The sequence below is a fragment of the Cephus cinctus genome, unplaced genomic scaffold, assembly GCF_000341935.2.
Source record: "Cephus cinctus unplaced genomic scaffold, Ccin1 Ccin1_scaffold1474, whole genome shotgun sequence".
Taxonomy (NCBI): domain Eukaryota; kingdom Metazoa; phylum Arthropoda; class Insecta; order Hymenoptera; family Cephidae; genus Cephus; species Cephus cinctus.
Window position 1 is genome coordinate 143540 of NW_014333837.1, and position 25125 is coordinate 168664.

The window sequence follows — 25125 nt, forward strand, 5'->3', positions numbered from 1 at the left end:
CTGTACTATAGCCAACGACAGCTGATTAAAACACACTGTAGCGCCAGTAGTATACTCGCAGCACACTGCACGTACTGTAGTTACCACCATTATCAGCGTGTTAACAGCTGTCTATTTAGTCTAAAATATTTCTTAATGTTCCATGATCTGTTGATCGGTTTTTTGACTTCTTAGTTAGAGTTACAGTTTTGAATCAGCATCTTGTGCGTATATAAGATTATTAGAACGTAAGGAAAGTGTTTTAAATATCATTGTGAGTTTATGGCAGGACGAGTTTAATTCGCACTGTTTATGTTGTTGACCTCAAACGAAATTCAAATTTCCAAAACGCTGCACCTAACGTGAGAATTAACAAGAATTATTTAGCACTAGTAGTATTATAACTGTACAGAAAACAAGAGAGAAGTTAATATGTTAAAAAATGCCAAGTGCGAGACTTTAGAGTTTCAAGATCTATCATGCAGCGAAGAAGATTCTGAGGATTATGGTAAAATACCTATAATTACTTCTTTATTTGGCAGAGAATGTTATTACGAGTAACTTTTTATTTGGGAAATTAACATTTTTTTAGAATATGATAACAAGAAGATAGCTGAGCTCATCAAGAGTGTGCCTCTTCTGAAAGATTTATTTAAAGTCCATGGTAAAATCGGAGAAGGCACCTTCAGTTCAGTTTTTCTAGCCACACTGAAAAGTTCTGATGGTTTGAAAAAATTTGCTGTGAAACATTTAGTTCCTACATGTCATCCAGATAGAATCGAACAAGAATTACAATGTTTGCAGAAAATTGGGTAATTGTAAAATGATTTTTTACATATTCCTCTTTTAATTAGTTGTATTGAATTTCATAAATGAGAACCGTTTATAATTATTACAGAGGTACGGATCATGTCGCAGGATTGGAACTGTGTGTAAGAAGTGCTGGATCCATTATATTTGTAATGCCATACATGAAACATGATAGATTTTCGGTAATAAACATTTAATTTGAATATATATGATAACAATTAGAATAGACATTTACTACAGTACAAATATATTTTACAGCATTATGTTCATAATATGAGTGTTCAGGAAACTAAAGACTACATGAGAGCTCTTTTAACGGCCTTAAAAAGAGTGCATAAGTTCAATATCATACACAGAGACATTAAACCCAGTAACTTTTTATATGATCGCAAAAGTAGAAGGTGTTTACTTTGATAAGTCATTGAAAACCTTTATTAAGGATTTATATTTACATTATCTTATTTTATTCAAAATTTTAGATATTTACTAGTTGATTTTGGATTAGCACAACAATATACGGAGGAGACAAAATTGTCTATCGATAACAAGGCACAAGTTCTAAGCAATTATTCTGTCAAGAGAAAACGATCAGATGAGGTAATATATTTTAGTATGTGTATGGCAAAAAGTTATGACAACGAAAACGAGCCTTAAAAAAAGTTTTATAAGAAAAATCTTGGTTTTATAGAACCGAGTGGAAAAAGTGCGAGAAAATACAAAAAAGGCCGCAGAAACAAAATGTGTGTGTTTCGGAAAAGCACGAATTTGTTCAGTATGTTTAATAAAGCCGCCACAAGTGGCATCACGTGCTGGCACACCAGGGTTCAGGGCACCCGAAGTACTACTGAAATATCCTTATCAAACTCCAGGTAGGTATTTGGCATTCACTATAAAACACACTGTGACCTATAATATTTTCACCGTTGTAAAGTCTTATTTTGTATTGCTTTTTTCTACTTCTGTACTGTAACACTTGTATCGTTTAATAGATTTGTAATTCAGAAACATGAATTTTAGCAATTGACATTTGGGCAAGTGGAGTAATAATGCTTTGCATTCTGAGTGGTACTCAATTATTCTTTCGATCACCGGATGACTGCACAGCATTATCAGAGATAACATCAATATTTGGTTCGGCTAGAATGCAGCAATGTGCAAGAAAACTAGGTATGTGCGAAGCACAAGTGATAAAATAAACCTATAATTTCTTCTTATTTTTGCACTTTTGATCAATTACTTTATTAGACACAGTGGCGGAGTGTTAAAATTTATTATTAATTTACTGTTCTATTATGTTGCTTGGTTTATATTATTTTTTCATTGAAACAGGTAGAAAATTAGTATTTAGTGAAAATATCCCAGGGATTGACATCGTGTCTCTCTGTCAAAAGTTACGAAACCGAAATAAAGCATGCCGAGCTATCAATGCACTTAATGATCTCAATAAGGTATTATTGTCTTTACTTTGCCATTGACACTTCTATTTTTTTAAGTATGATACGTTATTTCTCGAAAGCATGCAATAGTATACTCCTACGAGTAATAAGTTTTATGAAAAATTGTTATTCAAATTATTATATTAACATTTTAGAGAGCTTCAGAACATTTGGTATACCCAATGACTGCATATGATCTTCTGATCAGATTATTGGATCCAGATTTTAAGACACGAGCAACTGCGGAACAAGCTCTAAATCATCCATTTCTACAGACATCTTGATATTTGTTATAAACTATACGTAAATTTTCTATGTAAATATATTCTGGTCTTTTATTCTTACATAAATAATTTCAATTCTTGGAATCCACTGTGCTTGATAAACAAAGTGAGTACACATAAAAATAACTGGAATCAATTTATTATAAGTTCGCGCACACATAGGATATGTACAATAAATATTGAATTTTAATATATGATAACTGATAAATAAATAAACTTCATTCTCTCATAACATAAGCACGTCACACATTCTTAACAATTATATAATTATATTTCTTAACAATAACCAGTAAATGCGAGACTAAGTCTCAAATTATAAAGGCCCGATTTTACTAACATTATATTCGATGGCACTGTATTTTTCGAATGTAAAAAATAGAAAGACTTTTTTCAAGGCACGATCTGTGAAGTTAAGTACATGTATAATCGATCCCGAGAAAGTCTAAGGTCAGCAGTCTCAGTTTTAAAAATAAAATCCAATTCAAATAGTCCTATAAAAAACATTATACCGATGAATAAACTTCATAACAGGAAATTTGTTTTGGCACTGTAAAATTCAAATAGATCACCAATCAGCTTGATTTAAATAGAAGTCCGCACGATACAAATATCATCATTGCCGTTAGCATTCTTTCCGAAGAAATCAATATTGAACGTTAACAGGAATTGGAAGCTTCAAGGATGTTAAAAGTACTGTTCAGTCAATAGATTCCAGAGGACTGGTACTAGTGGTTGCACCGGAGGATTCCTGATTTTCCTTAATAAGATCCCACTTAGCAGCAGCCTCTAACGCCTTCAAGGCAATCTCCTTGATCACAGGATTCTCTACTGTGTCGCTCTTGGACAATGCCATAAGAATTTCCATGACGTCCGTCTCAATAAGTTTACTAGCAACTTCCTTGGTACTTTCCATCATGTTCAAGACTATGACGACACCCCTGTGCTGTATTTCAGGTTTTGGATTGGCAAGCAGAAAATGAATCGACTCCAGCCAAGAGGTCGTTTCGAAAATCTTTGCACATGCCTTGTTGCTGAGAGAGGTCAACATGGCCAGTGCACCCGATGCTGCGATGCTCGTTTGTTCATCTTCGTCCTGAGAAAGTATCACGAGGTATTTAACCCTGTCGTTCTCGCCTTCGTAAAATTTGACTGCCTCTTCCGACATTAACAAGTTGTTCATAACTTGTGCAGCCGCCCTCCTGAGCATCTCGTGCTCCTCGTACATGTAAAGTTCGATCTTCTGGAAACCTCCCTCTTTGAGTATCCGGCTGCGAACGTTTTCGTTGACACCGGCTAGGTTGCAAAGTGCCATCAGAGCCTCAAAGTTTTCGAGGGCGGAACACTCAGGACTGAGCAGATTCAAAAATGGCCGTATAACTTCCATGATTCGTTGTCCCGGAAAGGCGACTTCCGGATTAATGGTGATGCCGATACGAGCGAGTGCCTGAGCTGCTTGTTTCTTACCCTTATCAGTGCCATCTAGAGCCAGAGGTAAAAGGGCTTTTGCGCCGCCTTGTTGGACGACGATACCCCGCAAATCATGTTGACTGCAAATACCATTGAAAACGCGTGCAATCAGTTCCCTGCTATTCTGACTTTCTGTCTTCGATAAGCTGACCAGGGCGCTGGTTACTCCCGCCTTTGCCAAAAGACACAGCCTCTTGTTAACGAACTCTGGACTATCCAACTCATGATCCTCAGGGATATGGTGCTTTGCGAATTTAGCTAATTCGATCATCTCTGGTATTATTTCTTGTTTGTCGTATGCATTGCACAGATTGACCAAGGTGGTGACGACCCCGTAGACTACCGATTGGTCACCCGATTTAGCCAACTCGATCATCGCCTGAACAGCTTCCTGATCCTGAACTAACATTTCTTTCACCTCGGCATCAAACGTTAAATACGAGAGACCTTCGACAGCCCACTTCCTCATGTCTTTTTGCTTCTTTGGATTGATAAGGAACCTTCGACAGGCTTCTGCCAACTTCTTCGTCGCTCCATCTGCGAATGGTCTTATCTTAGCGTCGGTACCACCTGAGCTTCCCAATTTACAGAGACCCACTAAAGCTCGCACGCGAATCGAATCATCCTTAGATTGATACAGTTTCTTTAGTATGTTAACACCTTGATTGATAATTGCAGCGGCCTTATCCTTTTTCGAAGCTGCTGCAATAATGCACTCGCAGGCCACTTTTTGCTGTAGTGGATCTTCCGTACCCGCCATAACTAGAATCATCTCCATGATGCCTTCTTTCGCGACTATAGAGTTACCGACGTCCAGTGGACCCAGTAGAAGAGTAGTTATCGCGACAACTACGCGAATCTTCGACTCTATGTCCGGAGTCAGTAGCTTATCCTTTATGTACTCGTCAATGGCATTCATATATTTCTCCTTGGCAGCATCGTAATACATGTTCTCATAAATCCGTGCAAGGCAGACGCTAGTCACTGTCCTCGTCGATTGTGTGATTTCCATAGCAGACTCGTATTTGTACTCCTCGAGTTCGCTCGCGACTTCCATCAATCGTTGTAAGCCGCGAATTTCAACCAGACGCTCTGCCCAGTTCAATGCGGTATAGTGAATATTTCGCATTATCAATTCCAATATAGAATCTCGTGCTAGTCCTGTGATTGTACGGCTCGTCACACTGTACACCAAACAAGAGAGTACAGTGTCAATTTCCTTTTTGAATTTTTCGCACATTTCACTGTTTGGCTTTGATTCCGGCTTGGTGTCCATACCACTGTAGCTGTTTAAGACTATTTGTATACAATATTGCGCCGCGTTCACTCTATCTACGTTTTTGCTGTTGATCATCTCTAGAAACCAGGGAATCCCAATATCCTTCAGAATTAGTTCCGTCCGAGCGGTATTGTCTTTACACAATTCTGCAATTATGCGAACAGCCGACACGATAATCTCCTCTTTTTTCTCGACTTTCAAAAGTTTCGTAATTTTTTCCACTATCCCTTCCTTGAACATAACCTCAGCTCCAGCTTTCTCACGCGATAACACCAATAAATTGTTCATGGCTGTTTCACGGTGACCATTCTCTTTGCTCAAGTCAAATGCAACCTCTAACATTTGTGCAACCTGCAATAAATTCAGAGGAAAATTCAGCTAATTAAACTTGAAACATTTAACAGAGTGTATTCTATTGTAGTGTTTATTTAGTCGTACCTTAACAGTAACTCGTGAATTCTGTTTCAGACGCTCCTGTACGATTTCATGTAGTCGAGCAGCAATTGGCTGAATTGCTTTGTTACCAGGATCATTGATAATAATGGCTCGAGCATCACGATATGCCTCTTCAAATCTCTCTAGAGCTTCCAATGCTTGACATCGTCTGAATAGAGCTTTGGGGTCATTAGGACATATCTTCAACGCAGCATCACAATCCTTCTCTGCTTTAGCATATTCGCGTTGGCGTAGATATACAGCAGCACGATTTTTATAGTAAACAGCTTTTTCTGCATCATCATCTTTAGCCAGATGTAACGCACTTGTATAGCTACTTAAAGCATCTTCTAGATCACCTTTCTTGAAAGCCTCGTTACCCTTTTCTTTCCACTCTCGTGGCAACAAATCAGTCTTCGTCATGATAAATACGTGGTATGTGCTCTGAAACATATAATTCCCCAAAGATGACAAATTTTCATTACATCGACAACTGGTACAAAACTATCAGCAACATGTATGGTTCTAAAGTTTAAATCTGTAGATTTTAAAATAGTTTAATTAAAAAAACAAGAAATTCTCTTAAAGTATTAGGTTATTTAAACGTACCAGCTTACCTTATCAAATAATTAAATAAACGTAATGATCAAGTTGAATATGTCAATAATGTTCACTATATTGCTCCAAAATAAAATCACAGGTATTAAGTGAGTAACTTGGTTATGTATCTCTAATCTCGTCTCGTACTTGTTGAATTCTGTTCACGACTGAGCAATGCACTGATGCTGCGTTATATTATCAGGCTAAAAGAACTATCTAGATTTTTCTGACATGTTGCAGAGATATTTTAAGCACTGCTGTTGGAACCTGATGCCAAAGACGAATACAGGGTAAATTTGATTAAAAATAGATTTTACAAGTCACACAGAGTAACACCACCAAAGACCGCACAGCATCGTCAACACTGGTCAACACTGGTCAACAACGTTCAGCAGCCGCCAATATTGAAAAAGTTTAGTCCATTTAGTCTGCACGGTCTGCACTGGTAATAAGGTGAATTTTCCATTTATCATGGTTAGTTCAGCTACGACAAAAAGCCCAAGTTATTCGCTAGCACTAACGGAAAATTGTATCAACAGCTAATAGTGAAGGTTCTCTACTTATGCCTAAACAACCAACTCGAATGGTAAAATCCACAAGATTATAAAGAACAGTCAAACTTACAAAGTTTCATTCCTCGAACCTTATTTTCGCGAATTTCCAACTCGATAAGTCGAATTGTAATAATTTCCGATACGCCAACCGTCGAAACGATAACTCCAAAGAATGATACGCGCGCACGAGGATAGAAAAAGGTATTTGATGAACGCACTGTCTCGATAAGTGTATTAGTGCCTTATCACTCAAAAATTTGAATTTGCGGTCCGTATTCATAATCAGTATTTGGTCAACACCTGGCAATTGGTTCCCTTGGAGATAAAGCCAGCATGAATAAGAAGTGCTTCATCTTAATCATGATCTCAAGCACTGACTGTGAATATGAAGCTGGGTCAAGATGGATAAGAACTGAAACTGACAAGTTGAAACATTTTCTGAAAGATACGAGTTAGTGTTTTCTTGACAGCGATTATTTCAATTATACAAACGTAACATGGAATAAAATGGTGGTGTATACGGCTTTCTTAGTAAAACGCACGCAACTCTTATATTAATTAAAATATTTATTATCACAAATTATTAATTAAACTGTAGACATCAGTAATAGATAGAAGCTTATCGAGGCTTTCTAAATTTCTCCTGTCCACTTCATAAACGCCTCGTTCTTTATATTATAACAGAATTAGTACGACACTCCCTTAAAACGATAAGCATCACGTCCAACAGTGACATTTCACACCATTTATAAAAACTATTATGTCAGTCGCCCCGTAATTGCGTCCAATTATTTCTCAATTGCGCCATACATCATTGCTCCGTTTAAATGTACAAATTTCATAAATTCGGTAACAGAATTAAAAACAAGTGTAAAAAGACGTCGAGATAAAATTTTTCATTGAAGGCACCTCTTCTCAACATTATATATATTCGCTTACTAAAATTACACAAAAATTATGTTGTATTAAAATACTACTATATACATTCAAGATATAATGTTATTGATCAGCTACTGTAAATTTCCATTATATTTGTTACATACTACGTGTTACAGCGACGGTGCTTGTGATGCGTAAACAAAAAAAAAATACCTCACAAAATATTGTTGGTGTATAAATCTGTGTATATATATATAAAATTATGCATATACATTATTTATTTATACATCCAGTCGGAACGACGAAATTACAATTCGCGTCAGTGTCCATGCAAACTATCCCAGTTAAACTCTGCGTGTTTTTCCCGTTCACGTTTAAAGATACGTGAAAAGTGATCAAGATTGACGTTAAATTGTATCAAGTATAAAATATGATGGCATATTCGATAAAAAAAAATAGTTTTTCAAAAACCATTCTGAAATCTGTCAGCTCCAAAAGACCGTCCAAATAACATGAAATTATGCACCGTTGGATTTATTTCGGTATAGCTAACAGAAAAAGAAGAAGTAAATTAATTAATTTCGAAGAGATGAACAATTTAAAAATAGAAATGTTTTTAACACGTTCACTGCCGAGCGAAATTTGTTGGATATGTAAAAGCCATACGCCGGACAATAGGTGCCGACGTAACAGTCAATGTGTTGAAAAATTAAATCCGCAATCACATTAGTCACTTTATATAATTCAGCATCGGCCTTAAGCATTCTTAACGTATGTTTCAACACAACCTCAAAAATCGCATTACAAGGTTTAGCGTTTGGAGCCCGCTGTATTTATATATTGCATTTTAGTTAGCACTAGATTCAGAAGAGCATTGAAAAGGACGAAAAAAGAGAAAATCGTTTGGAATGTCATGAAAAGTAAAAAGAATAGGTAACCGTCAAACGCAAAGCAAGAGTGACGTAACAGTAATTACAAAATTCCTAACCACAGACATAACAGTCACTTTACAATACGTGCCTCATAACCATTACGATATTGAACAGGAATTATTATAATTGCCGACATATATAACTGTTACTTTGTGTTCCCTGTGTATAAGCTGAAGTGGAACCATTAACGAGATGTAGACCAGATTATCAATCTCCATATTTCAACAGGGATTCAAAAGGTTTTTTAATTGGAATCACTAAATGTTTTCCGATTGATGCCCCCCTCCCTCTCCCTTTAGGATTCGCTTTTACATCAGAATACTGCATAAAATATAATATAAACAAGTAAAATTAACTAAACTGTGAATAGCACTCTCGCCCCTCCGAGCGAGCAAATAGTTCCTTTGAAACAAATTTTGCATTAAAAACACTTTCTGGTCGTGACAGTCACATATAATATTAAAGAATGATGGTAACTGGTGTAACGATTAACAAATTCCTTTTTATGGGCAATGAAAAAAATATGCCATAAGTTGCAAAGTCATTTGACATCATAAAGTAGCACATTGAGGATGCTCTCTCGTTCGTCCTTTCGACGCATTCGTCACTCCGACATATTAACGTGTTAGAGGCACTGTGTGAATCTTCATAAATTTCAGTTGAGTATACATTCCGTCCTATTATTACTATTATCATCATCATTATGCTCGAGTTATTCTTGTATGTGGCCCGACCTTTGAGTATTACATACTTTAATTTCGTAATTTAAACCACCGACACTCGACAACCCTACTATCCAAATAGATTGTAGACTGTAAAAGAAAGAAGAGGAAGTAAAGAAATAAAAATTGAAGGTGACAATACAACAGAACAGTCTTTGGAAAGATTAACAAGAGAAAAGAAGCAACTAAGTTCATTCTAAAAAACATATCTGGGTCAATCACGTTATTCGCTCGACTTGATTATTCGAGCGATTGAACAATCAGCGTAGCGTTTGAGAGTTCGACGACCGAAAATTATTTCAAGAAGGCTAGTTCTAAAATTATATTCCCGTTTCCAGTGAAAAGCCACTGTGTACGCATTAATGAGAGACTGTATCGTTTTATAACCGCAGCTTGCGCCTAGGGTGAATGCTCTACATATTATCCAGGTTCGACACACGTATCACTTGAAAATGTGATGTCAGTTTCGCGACTGTCGGTTTTGTTTAATTGCGATTAATTAACCCGGGAGCATTTCTATAAAACGCACGACGTAGGATTATACTCTTCGTTAAACTGGAGCCTTAACAAATACCTGACTCGGAAAAGACATTTACGATTAATCGTTCTTTAAGCAACGTGCGCGACTGCAACCAGGTAGTAGAGGAGATTCAGTATATCAACTGCAGACTTGGTACTGTATACACTTAGTAGGAAGTTTGGTCCGAGAAATATTTGTGGTCAGTTGACTTGACTTTCAGCTATGCGTTTCTCGTCACATGTGAATTGTTGCAGCGGTATAGCGAGCTTCGCCTCTTCGCCAACTCCACTGGCTCGGTCGATACTGTTAAAAGGATAATTAAAGAAAAATAGTATTTTAAATTGGGTACGATATTAATGACAAAAATAATATAATGACTTAAATAAAAACTTACTCTAATGAGCATCTGTCCTGGTGTGCTGTGAGGATTGCGGTAAGCATAAGCACCCCAAGCACCGAGACCGCCGAACAGGGCGATCACGATGAGGATCCCAATAATCCCAGGGACTCCCATGTCTATGCTGCTACGTGCTGTAAGAGAAGAATAATGGGTAATATTAAATTAAAGGAAAAGCGCTATAAAGCAATCTATAAGAAGGGGAAAGTATTTTGCAAGGAAAGTAAACGGAGCTACCTTTTAATTAACCCCTTTGTTGCTCGTAAGTTTACTTTTATTTATTCTTCCCCTATCTTAGTTGAAGCGTAATATAACGGAACGACGAGGACGAAACATAGATCTTTAAAAGGGAGAACTTTGATGAGCACAAGACTATTGGGTTTTGGTTTTGATTTTTTGAACGTTTTTGATGTTGATAATGGTGAAAAAGAAAAGGCTAGTGGTTCAACTGTTAAATGAGGGAGCGGATGCCCGGAGTCAACAGCATCAGTACGTACCACTATGATCAAGAGAACTACGTTTCTTGGCTTGCTGGCTGGGTTCAACGCGGCAGCTGCTTTCCTGTTCGATGCTGTTTACCTCGCAGCCGTTTTTAAGCCAGTTCTGTCTGTGCCGGAAGGTACCGGTGCTGCACATATTCAATTTCGGACACCACTTACAGTCGAATCCTGTGACTTTGGTTAAGCAGTCGTTGCAGTTATCCATTTCGAAACACGTGGGCAGAGCACGCAGATAAATGACAGTCCAGTTCTGTATATCCTGTCTGTTGAAGTTGACCCGATGATACTCGTAGATTATTTTTCTACGAATGGCTAAAAACAAGGAAAGAATAAAAAACAAACTGAATAAAGTATGTCCAAATTTAAAAGGGGTTCATTGTTCTCAGAGACGCTTTAACTGAAAGTTAAAAATTATAGAACCCACGTGCAAAGTTCGTACTTATACAATTGGATCCCAGCCAAACTGAGAACGTTCAGTTAAACTAAAGTGACGCCAGGTGCAAGTCGGGTTTTAACGAAAACGTAGTCACTGACCTGTCTAGTTTGCTTATAGAGTCGCACTTTAATTATTATACTCACATGTGTATCGAGAGACAAGTCTCCCTACGAGAGTCAGAATTAATTTGGATAATCGAAGGAACAGAAGACGTTAATGAAAGTCAGTATGAACAAAAAAAAATAGGAGAACTGTGGCAATAAAAAAAACTAGATAGAACATCAAAAGTATCGATCGAAAACTAGCAGGACTTACAATAGGCGGTGGTTCTGTCCATTATGTAAGCATCGCTGAGACCGACTTTGACGGGATGTTCAGTATCCTCGATATTCTCGACGACTAGAGGAACGACCGAATAGACGAAGACTATATCTCCATTTTGATGAAGTGTCGCCTGGAACGTGAATGGTCCGGCATTTGGCTTATCCTGGAGTATTACCTTGTCCCACTCGACGGTAAAGGCAGTTTCTATCCATTGATAATAAGAGGAGATAATGAAATAAGATTAACACTGCTAAGAATGATATTTATAAATTGTACAAAAATCCATACCGTTATCGGCATACTTGACGAAGCTCTCGTTCGAGAGTCTAGTGTCGAAATTGGCCATCAACGGTGCAATGTACTGCGTAGCTGCGAGCCAGCTGTGCACATACTCCCCGGTGTAGAGGAAGCCTCCGGTAGCTATGGTGATATTGCGAACCTTGTGCCCATAGAAGGGGAAGTCGAACTTGAGCTTGACAGTCTGTATAGGAAGTCATGAGAAAAGATTAAAGTCAGGATGATAAATGAGTATTCCCATGAGTGCATTGAATAAAGAAAAAACATAAGTAAGGTCAAGTGAACTCACAGCAGCCCTTCTGTAACTCTGACTGAGGACATCATTGACTTTGACGTCAGGATGATTGTCCATATCGACCCATAGCTGCTTCCCAATAGTCTCATTGGTAACGATCGTACTGTTGTAATAGAGATGAGTATCTTCCTCGACATTCGTTACGTTATTCTGCGTGAGGGTCTTGTTCATCTCGAATTTGTTTATCGAGAACTTGTCTATGGAGATGTCGTCAATGTCTGAATTCTCATCCGGCGTAGACTGCGGCGTCCTGGATTCGCCCTGAGGTTGGTCAGTGACGTTTTTCGACATAGTCCTGTTCGGCCAGATAACACCTCGAGGCTATCAAGAGATACATTTGAATTGTCTAAGTTCATTATATAATTAACAGTATCTTAAGATCATCAATGATGATGAATAATGGTAGACCTACAGGTAATCCAACAGCTGGATTCATTGGTTGAGAAACGACGAAAGACACATTCTTCCCAGGTTTAGTTTGTTCAACAGCACCAACTGGTGGAGCAGCTGGTGTAGTGACCACAGTGGAAAAGGCGCTCGTAGATGGAGAACTGGAACCGTCATCGGTCGAATACGTCACGTTGACCGACGCCACTTTGGGATTCGTGTTGATCACGGGCTGCTCCTGCTTTTGCATGTTACTGCTGATCGTCAGATCAGTTTCAGGGGTACGTCGTCTTCTAGATAAGGACGACCTCGCGAAGGACTTGGCCAATGAAAGATTCGGCAGGTCCACGGGTGATCTTCTGGTCTTCGAGGATGCATCGTAACTGTAGTAGGAGTATTCTAGAAGGCAAAAAAGAAAAAGTAAATTTAAAACAAGCTCCGTCAACGCACGTGACAGCAGACAAAGATGCTGCCAATTGATCCAGTTTCAAAGCATCGTCAAAAGGGATCCTCATAGGGCGATAAGAATAGTCGCGCGGAGGCCACTGCTACCGATAACGTAATTCTATAAAAAGATATCATCCATCGTCGCCACCCAGTGACGTATTCAAGCATCCTTTAGAATGTACTGTATCGGGACGTCATTCTGCAGGAAGGAATGATGGAATGGTCGTTACCAAAAGAAAATAAAAACATTATAACCTCATCAATGTGGTATTATTATTTAGTCTACATTAAAAGCAGGGTTTCTTCAGGGCCATGATAAACTAATCGTACCATGTCAAATTCTTGCTACGTGTTCCTGTCAACTGTTAACTATCACACTCATTATTAAATTTTTGTTTTTTTTTCTCTAGTCGACAAATTCTCGAGCCTCGCTTTTGTTCGACGCGCGATTCGAGGAAACGACGCTTTCCCGACTCGTGACGCGTTGCGACATAACCGACAGAACTGTTCAGGCTGTTGCTGTAGTCCGTCAGCATAATAAAGTCGCCGGCGCGTTAAGCCCTGCGGGGGGCAACGTCCTTGCCACTCGAATGGCTGACGAATCTCTTTTTGACACCGTGACGAACGCATAAAACGGAATATTCAGCAAAATCGTAGAATCGAAGCCTGTATATTTTGCAGTAAGGCATCCCGGGGACGCAGTGCGATTGTACTCGATTGTTTCGTAATGATTTTCAAGAATGTGAAGCAGCTTTATCGTACTGATCGTGACTCGTTGGTATAACTGGAAAAGTCAGATTCCTCATTAGCCAGAAACTCAGGTTCTCCGACAGCTGAGACAAAGCTGTTAAAGCAGAGATGAGTAGGGAGATTGCCAATGAGCCTGTTTTTGGTGAAGCCAGTTATTTAGCAAACTTGTAATTGTGTAGTTACATACGTTCGAGAGTTTTTTTTAAGTTTTATTTGCTTACTCTATTATTTGCAGCAATTTTGTTTTCAGTATTTTTTCGTAATGCCTTCTTTATCCGTCTGAATATTATTTATGCTATTAAAAAAGGAAACAGCCTACCATAAGTGTTTGTCACAGGTAGGCTCTCGGGAAAAAGAAACGTTCGCTGATTCATGTACCAATTTATTGGATGTATACGATGTAATATAATACAATATTTGTAGATTAATATAATCATATATTTAATGAATCTTAAGTTAACTAGGTGAACCAATAAGCATAGTCGATAATTAAGAAAAAAAAAAGGGATGAGACGTGAGTTTCGAACTTGAGATTCTCGGACGTTAATCCAGCATCAAGCACGTACGCTACCGAGCCATTGTGCTGTACAAATTGGAAACTTTATATTTCTCTAGTTACCCACGTTTGAGGGTTTGTTGAAAGATTATTTGCTCACTCTATTATTTACAAAGCTTCATATGGATATTAAGGGAATTAACATCGGCAAAATTTACTACCTTATTACTACGGTTTATGTAATATGCAGTAAGAAAGGGTGGATTCAAGTCTCCCTATTTGAGTGTTCACCCGGTTTAAAATCGTGGATCTCGAGGAACACACGAATTCATTCGACCAATCAAAAACGTGGAACTAGTTCGAGAGTCTCGTTCAGGTGGCGCGTCGACACGCCAAAACACAGCTCCAGATTATCACGCGTAGTATTACTATATATACACGACCAATCAAAAACGTGGAACTGCTTCGAGGGCCCTCCGCTAAGGTGGCGCGCCGAAACCAGAGAAAAATTGCCTTCACCAAAAACAGGCTCATTGGCAATCTCCCTACTCATCTCTGGTTAAAGCCTCGTTGGAGAGACATCTTTAGGCGTCTTTTAGGACGTCCGCGCTCCGCCTGCCATCTTCTTGAATTTTCTAGAACTATTTAACGGTTTCGAAGATCCGCTCTTTATTTGATTATTCGCAACGAGTTTAAAAATATTTACAACGTTGCCGATATATATTCCGATAAATTTTTAAAAATATTTCCACAAAATTATGTATCTCCTTGAACCTTGACCAGTCGGTCGATATTACTGAAATGCTTTTGAGATATTAAAATTTAAAGAAATACGTGCGTCATCCAGTACATGCTCTTACACAGGACAACACGAAACGCACGAAAGTCTCTTACTTTATCATTAAATTTGCCTTGTGCAATCTGCGAAAAATATTAAAGGTTAAAGATCGACCATCTCGACTCTAATCTCGACTGTGACCTCCATCACTTGATCACGTTACTCCTTAATCCCGATTTCTTAATACCCTTACCCAATTTCAATGATCACAACGAGAAAATGTCTATCAAAGTCAAACGAAACGCTCAGAAAGCCATCGAACGGGCCCACGTGATCTCATGCTGTATCTTTTTAAGAATGGGAAAGAAAAAAGAGAGTGACTAGTCCTTGAATTCTTCTGAGTGCCAATAGATGCTTCTACTATCAAGTGTCTGCGACATATGCAGAGGAAAGCCTCTCGAGTCCCACTTTCAAGTCTTTCGAGGATAAATGACTTTAATGGAAATCGTACTGCCTCTACATATTTCCATTCGATTGCACCAATACAGTTTTAGCTGAAGCATCCAGTGACTCCTGTTCAAGGATCTGTAAGAGCTCAAGGAGCATACTCAACGCAAGTGAAATCCGTTTGAAAGAATCAAAATTGTGTAAATGTTTCTGCGCACAATTTAAAAGATCACATAAACCTAATAAAATTGGCTTCGATTCGTTACGATAGCAAATATGCTAAACGGACTTCTACTAGATTCTGCAGAGGCAGTCCGACATTCGCAGAACGCAGAGGGTTTCCGTAAACCTTTCTGATAACGCGTGACGTCATTCTTGATTTCCAACCCGAAACACAGAAAGGGAAAAATGTCAATCGCACGTCTCATAATTAGTATTGTTCCAATTAAAACTGCGACCTGCGTGATAGTCCGACTTATTAGGATTTCGTCGTCGCCTACAATTAATTTGCTCACTTTGAAATATTTATTTTCTCTCTTCCGCTTGAGACTGACAGGACGGTTGCAGAACCATGACTTCCGGCAGGACTTGCACCTTGGACAGTTTGTTTAAGGATAATAGTGAATTTCAAAAATTAATATCTATTCAGGCAAACGTGTATCTGTGTAGTTCTGTACATTCTGAATTACAAAGTTTTCTAGGTTAGGTCGTCGCAATTACTTTGGCCGAGCATATGTCAAAGAGTAATTATACGTGTTATCCGTATGAAAGGCAAAATATTTGCCAAGGCTAAATGACACGTAATGTGGTTCTCTAATAAAACATTTATCAGGACACCTAAGTGGATGCCGATAACTAAAGACACTCAATTTGCCGGCAGCGAGTGAAATCACGAGAGAAAAGAACGTTAACGATATAAATAAATTGTAAAGTATACACGACTTACAGAATGGTAAAAGATGAATAATCGAGTCGTGCTAGACAGAACGAAACTCATTGAGCTAACTAATTGAACTAACATCACTCTTTCGATCTGCGGAATAAAGATATTTGGTAAAAATTCATTACAACTCCTTCGAGAAGAAATGCCTTGTATGCATAATAAGGTGTAAGAACACTGCACAAGTTTTTTTGCAGGTATACATCAGCTCCTTTTGCTATTGAAAATTTGAACGGAGTCTTGTACATACAAGACAAACGACAGTCATCCTTTATTCGGGAAATTTACGAGTTCCAAATCTGTCCCAACGAAGGCAGCAGTAAATATGCGTTTATTTCCGTTTCGAGAAAATTTACAATATTTCCGTGACGAAAACAAGAATTCCTGAAACGTTAATAAAAATCGCTAATTTTATTTCATTGTTATTAATAAAGGGCATATGACTCGTGTAGTTACAATTATTATGTCTCTGAGTTCAGTCCAGCGATAAGCGATACTGTATCTTATCTAACGTGTCAGTTATCCAACAAAAGTCCTTGACCTGCATGCATTTCGGAAGTGCAAAGTGATATAATAATATATACGTATCCCATTAGACGCAATTTTTCAATGACGAAGCAGCAGTAAAATTGGACAATGTACAATTTGAGGTTACGACCGCAGGAGATTGTGAAAATTTTTCATAAAATTCTCCAATGCGAGTATCGCTATCTGACAGGAGTGAAAGAAATATCGTTTAGTAAGAATTCCGAGAGTGTGAGATGCGATTAAATTATATGAGACCGTATTACCGTTAATACTCACAATTACGAAGTCAGAACTCGCGACGCTCGTCGGTTCTACCAGGATTCACACAGTAGACATAACAAACCCCACGATACTCCGAGCCGTAAACGTACCGGTTACGTTTCCACGAATATTCTTCGTAATTGTCGAAAAATGCTATTCCTACCATAGAACAATTGTTTGACCAAGATTGCATCCGACTATAGATTACTATGTTTTCACAGATTATTTATTTAGACACATATGTATAGGCTCCTCTGCCGCATATACCATTCCTGGTACTATGTACTATTCCCTCTGTGCTGGTGACGTCATGCGCGCGGGAATTAAATTCGAAGCTGCGGGTAGTTAAGGCCGTTAGTACTTTAGCAGGCTCATTATTTCTCGTTTCACAATCTACTTTGTCGCTTAGAGACGCCCCTCTCGTCGTGTATGTCTCTTATACCCATTGGTTACATTGCACCGTTACGGCACTGTCGCTTGCGCGCAGTAACACGTTATACCTGAACATTCTATCCCATGCAGAATGCTACGCGTTTTAAACTGCCGGTAAGTTGTTACGAGTTTCATACGACGTTCAATCCGTTTCGCAAACCTCGACTGACAGGCAAAAGAAGATTCGAGAAGCCGCCAAGTATCTCGGAATGCACGTGCGCGCGCCGAAAGTCGAAGCTCGACCGAATCGTTGGATTTGAAAGACAGTAGGCATATCCGATAGTTTCAAGTTTGATCCCATAAACTTTCTCTGCCATTTTCAAAAGGACAGTCTTAGCTACGCGACACGCTCCGAGGATCTTCAAGCCAGCGAATCGAATAATGAATATAATAAATGACGGTTATAGGAACTACATGGAGAGAATCGAAAAGCAGCGAAAGACTCTTGATCCGGTAAGCAGCATAAAAAAGCGTTGCAGATTTCGGTGAAAGCAGACTTCGATTCCTATTGTTAAAGTCTCGTGACTGTTGATATTTGTGCAATACGTAAAATTCTGACGGCAGGCCGCCCTATTAGTGCAATGGCGCGGATTTCACGAATTTTTCTTTCTTCGCTCTTTCGACCCCACCCTCGTCCTCGCGCTCGTTGCTATCAGGAACCGCTGTTATTTACAAAAAAAAATCCGAATTTCCTTCGTGCACAGTGAAAGCTACTGTTGCGACAAATAGACCGAAAACCTATTTCGCTTTTTACTCTTCCTGATTTTCTACGCGCAGCAAACTATTCGAATTACGCGATCGACGTAATCAAGCCCGTCAGATTATGCCAGACTCTTCTACCTTTCGTTTAACATTACAAATATATATATATATATATATATATATCAATCAACTTATACTGCACATATATTTACCAGTGATAAATCCCCCAACAAGAATACCAAGTGTAAGAGACATTTTCATGCAAAGGATCCTAAAAAGCAGCTCCCCCCCCACCCTCTTGGAAGATACACTTTTACAATCAACTTATACTGCACATATGATTATGCCAGACTCTTCTACCTTTCGTTTAACATTACAAATATATATATATATATATATATATATCAATCAACTTATACTGCACATATATTTACCAGTGATAAATCCCCCAACAAGAATACCAAGTGTAAGAGACATTTTCATGCAAAGGATCCTAAAAAGCAGCTCCCCCCCCACCCTCTTGGAAGATACACTTTTATCTTCAATAAATTTCATCTATCACACCCAACCACCATACTGACATCAAATGCTTACTTTTTTCCAGAATAATCACCTACAAAGAAAAAAAACCATTACTGCCTACTCATCTAACGGTTTACAAAAGAACCGACGAAAAGAAAGAAGAAGATCGAGTTATAGCTTAGTGTCAATAAGTGAAAAGATTTAAAGTTTGAGCGTGAGCTCGAGGCTGCTTCATTAGAATGAACGGGTACGAGGTACGCAGTTTCATTCAGCCAATCGGTCAATGAAAAGCCCTCCACCATTAACAAGGTTGATAGTTGGAGATACATAGTCGCAAATAGCGAACGAGCATACGGATAGAGGTATTCAGCATACGTATGCATATAGGGAATAGGTGAATTCGTGATACCCATAATAAGAAACGAATCTATTCTTGAACTTTATACAAAATCAGCCCAAAGGAATATTTACGGAAATACATTGCCGAAGAAGTTCGTTAGGACATAGAAGATGATTTCGAATGGAGTCGAATTGGAGGTTATGGCAACAAGGACGACTACGATGATACGTTGTGTAGCTTTTCGTAAATTAGCAAAAGACAAAGATTTTTTATTCACGGACAATACTAAGGATTCTCGAATTTACTGACAGTATTGCGAAATAAGTTACGTCTCTCTCTCTCTCTCTCTTTCTCCTTCTCAGATACCTATAGATGAATAAGGACACAGCGTTGGTCGCAGCACTGGCAGTAAATTTCGAAACATCCTGACCGCGTGAAGTCCGTTACTGGTGACGTGAACGACTATGTTATTATTATTGCTACAGGTTAAGTTGACTGCAGTATATCACTGTACCATTACTATTATATTACTATACTGCTCGAGTCTATGTCTAAGGGTCCGCGAGCATGCGAATAAAAGATTAAAGTGTGGAGGATCGAGATGACAAAAGTATTCGAGGATGAAAATAGCGTGTTACGTAATAAATAAATATAAATTATGTATAGTGTGTAAAATAGGTACACAACGACGTGCGTTGAAGTGCCAAAACGTATAATAAAAAAGATATTCTGTCTATGGACCACCTGAGCTAAGTTGTTAGTGCGAGGAATAGTCTACGCATAGTGAAGTATAGAGGGAATAGAGATAACAGAGAAGGCGGAGTGTGCTTGAAGGTCCATCCATTGACAGAAATTTCCGGTCACATACGCACACTGCTCCGACGAATTTGTATATTCGTGTGGCGAAGAAAAAGTATGCCAGTAATGCCAGTCACGCTTTATCGTGCGAACGCCGTTGCCGAATGGATGCCAGCTGTTTACACTCCAGGGCATCACGTGCACACGTGAATTTTGGATTTACATTTTGGTTTACAATCAAATTGATGACGAATACACGGAAGAGTACGTTCGGGTATAAACATTAATTGTGGAAAATTTCATAAGCGGAAATGGAACTCGTGTAACATTTGTGACCAATGCCTTAAAGTCCTTCGAGGACAAATGAAATTTTACTGACTGACGAATTATGATATTCAAAATGGCAGACTTAACAGCTATTGCATTAACGATGACGAAACGGTGAACGGAAGACCTAACCACAAGAGAATTTTTATAGAGTCATCGACTTCCTTTAGCGGAAGTGACGGCTGGCTGGGAGAACCCGCAAGTATCTGGAAAGAAACCTGAGGTCCTGAAATATTTTACTTGTGAAATGTGCATTCTATTTGTAAACCAGATGCTCTGCTAGTAAAATAGCACAGACAGTTATTAACAAGTACAAAGTTACAGGCATAAGATGCACTGGGTATCGAGGACGTTAAAATTTGCATGAAAATTGTGATAATAACTACAGCAATCGAATCTTAATCTTTAAGCGTTTATTATAGAAAATATTAATTATCGATAAACAGTGTTAAAGTTAAGACAGATTGAGAGACATGTTATTTAATATGATTGAGCTATATTTATTACAGCCAGAAAGAATCGATCGAATGAACGCACAGCCTATCAACGTTATACAAAGCAGAGATTAAATAACAATAAAATAATATCCTGTGCTGATCAAGTGTTGTCGAACGAGTACCTAAATTTTCAAATAGCCTGAACTTTCAGCTATAAATGAAAGACACGAGAAGGAATAATTCAGCTGGATCCTTTGCAGCGAGTCTAACGTACGCGCGTAGGGCGCTCCAATTAAATAATCAAACAATCAGGCACGAGACAGAGAAGTAACCTGATGAAAGTAACGACGTATAAAAAGGCACGTGGGTGTCAACTAATAATAATCTCAAGTGTCGACGGTACAGCCTAATTTACTGCTATCAAGTTTTCATCTCAGCAGCAGCTTCCAATTTCAAGCATCTTTCTATAGCGTCACTTATTCTCATTGGAATTACAATGATCATGAGAACAGACTTTCCTTTGATTAGCGTAGTACGCTTGACTTCGGGCATCACGTGACGGCTTAACCGAATAATACCCAGAATGTATCGCGCGACTCATGATGGCCGCCCATTTGATCGGGCCAGGCGTTCGAACTCTCGGTACAATTTACTTATCCGTTACGTACGCAAAGACTACTTACTTACCGCCGGTACGTGTTTGCGACGTAGTCACAGCGACCATGATATTCATCCTGTTCACCGATTCACCAATCCGCATAGGCACCAGGAATAAGTGCACGATGAGAATTCCCCGCAAGCCACACGAGAACCGTAGCTGACAGCGTAAATGTGGAAATACGCTGCTGTCACGCACCGATCAGCCTTCCTAATGCTGCATCGGAATATTCTACGGTCTGTATTGCTCTACTCTGTCCGCCATCTTTCTTTCTTACCTAAGCACGTTCGAGTTGTGCTCATATTTTCTTATCGTCGTCAGATCGAAAATCAAGCCAATGACTGGATGATCGATAGTCAGTGCTCTCAGTATAAAGTAGCCAATTGAAGTTACTTAATCAGGCAAAGGTTTATGCACTGCGTTCGATTGATTGAACGATCAGTCCTAGGATCAACTTTATTTAACGTATTCGATTGATTAGAATATGCAGGAAGGTTATCAGAATATCAGGAGTTATTCTTATTAATTCCAGTATATTTTTCACTCTCGGAGCACGACTCTATGTGTTTCTTTTAAATGTGCTAGTCTGAAGAATTATACTAATAAAAACCGGTCACTCTGCCCTAGAGATAGGATACATATTGTGTATCCATGTTCAGTGGTAGTGAAATGCAAAACATTGGATATTCGATTTAAGAAGCTAGAGTTTGCCAACTATGGTATATTTTCTATTTCAATTGAAAGAATTATTTCTAGAAGCTGTCGGTTAGAAGGACGCACGATAAAAAGTGCACGTTATAATTATTTCTCTCACGTAATTCATGCATTTTTTTATGCTCTCACAGGCGTCAATATCTAAGCATCGTTCCAGACGATCGCTGCAGCTAACACAGACTTGGAAGTGTGACAATTGTAAAATGCCGTCAAGTAGTAGGATATTCGAAGGTTGCCACGTATTTACGTCCTCGCGCACGAGCACAATTGGGTAGCCCACTTATTAGGACATCGAGTCAGACCTTTCTTGGACCAAAAAAATAAGAGAGAAATAAGAAGAATATAGTTAGTAGCATGAAAACAAGGAAATTTAGTCTATGTGACAGCCGCCATACTAGTTAACACTCGCAACTTATCGAGAAACTGCAAATAAGAATCGAGTAATGTATTGGACGAGACGTATTATTTGCACAATGATTGTTATGCAGAATTTAACTGATACTCGAATAAGCTACAAATATGATCCTCGTATAATCTGTCAAGTAAAATAATATAAATTATTGTCTGCCGTAGGTCAATGTAATATAACTGACAATTTGTATCAATAAGACGTGTCTTAATGTACACTCTAAATGCGTCGAATGTTATGCTAAGGTTTAAATGGATATGAATAGTCTATTGTGTTCAAGTGTAAGCAATGTGCACGTAGAAATAAAGAATATAGAAATGCGCGAGATATGGGACTAGAATGTCACATCGAATCGCATGTATAAAACTATAGCGACTGTTCGTCGTGGGATGAACGGTTTTGTCAATGGTGAGAGACGAAGATGAAGAGAGAGAGAGAGAGAGAGAGAGAGAGAGAGAGAGAGAGAGAGAGAGAGAAGGGTGGACTGATCAAGCAAGGTAAGACACAGTACGCGCCAATAGGTGCACACGGCGTTTAACCTTGTCCGAGTCCGATCGGTTGATTTGCAGATTGTGACGTTCGACAAATAAATATCGAAACAGTGTTATGAAGTATTTCATTACTTTACGTAGAAATGAAGTGGAAACAGAGAAGAAGAGGATAAAGAGTTGGTGAAAAAGAAGGAGGTACGTACAAAGGAAGGAAAATGAATGACGATCGTGTTTTTCCTCAGACACGAAGCTTCTTTTTTTTTCTTCTTAAGACTCCACGACGGTGGCCTCAGAATTAATTTGAACGTTAATATTACGCCGTGGAAGCAAGTAGTGCTCGGTCAACTTGAATCTTTGTTGATTAGCTATACACAGTCTTTTACTAGCTGGAAATCGTTGAACGTAATAAAAAAATCCTAAGCTTCGACGACATTAGGCTGGACACTTCGAGGGCATTCTTTCTCGTCCTTTTTCTTCACATTGATGATTCGTGATTGTGATTCACACATGTGAAATTCGATTGTTCGGTCAGTGTGATTAGTGGATTTTTGATCCCGGCATTTTTGATCGGTTGAAATTTATACCCGCGACAAAGTACAGGAAGTAACGTGTACATACATCGAATTGTCCATTGAAATGGGGGAACAAGCAGTGACGACTATCTCTATGCCTAACATACTTAACACTAGTCAGATTATAAAAATACTTTTAATTCTTAAAAGGCAATCAAATCGTTTATTTCGATAGCCTTCGACCTGTCATTCGAGAAATACTGCGGCTAGATACCGCTGGCGCCGGCATTTACTTGCTATCACCTTAGTCGCAAACCAACCATTAACACCATCTTCTAGAGGAGCTCCAATGGTTTAGGAAAACGAGAAGGCAACTCTGGTTAAATCGAAGAAAGAAAGAAAACAAAAACTGAAAATTGCGTAGCAGAGAACGTAGCACAAGCGAGCTGGAGCAACAAGTTTGAAAGCACAGGAGAGAGTAAGAGAGAGAAAGAGAGAAGAGCTAGTGTCCACTTGGGTCTTGCCCTTAAGAGACAGAAACTTTTCTTCGTCTCACTCCTACTCTCTCAAGTTTCTTAAGCCTTTTCTTTCTCTCGCACTCATCTCTCACCCATTCTCTCTCGCTCTCTTTCTAGCCGTTCCTTCGCAGCTCCGTAGCAGCAGACTCCTCTCGGCGACGTGCGTCTGGTGGCCTGATCGTCTGGTCGTCCTTTATTTTTCCGTCCTACCACCACGACTCGACTACAAGCCTACCAGGCCCACGATATCATGCTAGATCAACTTCTAACTCTCTGTCCCCGTGAATGACAGTATCGTTTCTTTTCTCGTGGGTGATTCGCCATTAATCAAGCAAAGTCCAAGTGCAACTTCGGTGTACAAGAAACAACGAAAAACTTATCGAGGAGAGAGTTTTAAATAAAACAACACGACTCACCTGAATCCACGTTCATCAGACAATATCCTTTCGGTGCGAGAACGTCAAGCATCAAAAGAACGACGAAGAACATCCAAAGAACGGTACATCCACGAGTAAACCACAACTGTTGACACGCCATATTTCCGAGTCGGTAGACCGACACTATTTTCTTTTCTCTTTCGCGCAGATTTCTTTCTTGGACTCGAGTCTGCCGTTAGACAGTACAATCCACAATTATCCTATTGTTTCCTTTTCTTCTTCTTCTTCTTCCTCTTCTGCTTATTCACTTAACCTCCCACGACGACAATGCAGTTTTCGCAGTCGCGGCACAAGATCGGAAGACTAATATCTGCTTCTATTGCCACTGATTACGAGACCAATAGATAGATAGAGAGAAGGAAGAGGAAGGAACGTGCAAACACGAGATTTCACTAGGAACAGACTTTCCGAGAATTTATCCGCACGATTCAAACCGATACTGGAGCGATGGCGAGTCGTAGTGAAAATAACATGTTGCCTCCAGTTTGCTCTCACTTGCTCGACTGACTCACACTTGCCGCTTACCACCCTCGTTCATCCTCAGTCGCCTCGCTAGTCGCCGCTCCGTTCACTTTAGCTCCCTTATTTATCTTGTTATCTTATAGATGATTTTCACTCTATAGCGCTAGTAGCATTTCCCGCACTGAT

At 39.0% G+C, this 25125-nt stretch overlaps 3 protein-coding genes and 2 long non-coding RNA genes across 7 annotated transcripts; 3 read left to right on the top strand and 2 right to left on the bottom strand.

The window, feature by feature from the left end:
* Positions 1 to 77: 77 nt before the first annotated feature.
* On the top strand, positions 78 to 2709 carry LOC107273183 (cell division cycle 7-related protein kinase). 2 transcript variants are annotated; one of them, XM_015751119.2, is made up of 9 exons: positions 79 to 487; positions 572 to 791; positions 878 to 971; positions 1048 to 1190; positions 1269 to 1386; positions 1478 to 1658; positions 1807 to 1956; positions 2119 to 2237; positions 2381 to 2664. In XM_015751119.2, the coding sequence occupies exons 1-9, from the start codon at positions 412 to 414 to the stop codon at positions 2507 to 2509; spliced, it is 1230 nt and encodes a 409-aa protein (XP_015606605.1). In that variant the 5' UTR covers positions 79 to 411; the 3' UTR covers positions 2510 to 2664. The 2 variants fall into 2 exon arrangements, with proteins under 2 accessions (XP_015606606.1, XP_015606605.1); XM_015751120.2 differs by lacking the exon at positions 2119 to 2237 and having other exon boundaries at positions 78 to 487; positions 2381 to 2709.
* LOC107273180 (protein unc-45 homolog A) lies at positions 2707 to 6727 on the bottom strand. The gene is made up of 3 exons (XM_015751115.2): positions 6308 to 6727; positions 5694 to 6134; positions 2707 to 5606 (listed from the first exon to the last, which is right to left on the bottom strand). Exons 2-3 carry the CDS (start codon positions 6111 to 6113, stop codon positions 3207 to 3209), a joined length of 2820 nt encoding a protein of 939 aa, XP_015606601.1. The 5' UTR covers positions 6114 to 6134; positions 6308 to 6727; the 3' UTR covers positions 2707 to 3206.
* Positions 6728 to 6921: 194 nt separating this feature from the next.
* LOC107273189 lies at positions 6922 to 7723 on the top strand. Its single transcript, XR_001539173.2, has 2 exons — positions 6922 to 7045; positions 7131 to 7723. It is a non-coding gene; the product is annotated as an uncharacterized LOC107273189 (long non-coding RNA).
* Positions 7392 to 24977, bottom strand: LOC107273182 (plexin domain-containing protein 2). Of its 2 annotated transcripts, none has more exons than XM_025090497.1 (8): positions 21426 to 21558; positions 12559 to 12932; positions 12141 to 12467; positions 11843 to 12035; positions 11546 to 11758; positions 10792 to 11106; positions 10292 to 10428; positions 7392 to 10200 (listed from the first exon to the last, which is right to left on the bottom strand). In XM_025090497.1, exons 1-8 carry the CDS (start codon positions 21496 to 21498, stop codon positions 10132 to 10134), a joined length of 1701 nt encoding a protein of 566 aa, XP_024946265.1. In that variant the 5' UTR covers positions 21499 to 21558; the 3' UTR covers positions 7392 to 10131. The 2 variants fall into 2 exon arrangements, with proteins under 2 accessions (XP_024946265.1, XP_015606604.1); XM_015751118.2 differs by lacking the exon at positions 21426 to 21558 and adding an exon at positions 24457 to 24977 and having other exon boundaries at positions 7394 to 10200.
* On the top strand, positions 21498 to 24446 carry LOC107273188. The gene is made up of 3 exons (XR_001539172.2): positions 21498 to 21632; positions 22242 to 23205; positions 24158 to 24446. It is a non-coding gene; the product is annotated as an uncharacterized LOC107273188 (long non-coding RNA).
* Positions 24978 to 25125: the final 148 nt, after the last annotated feature.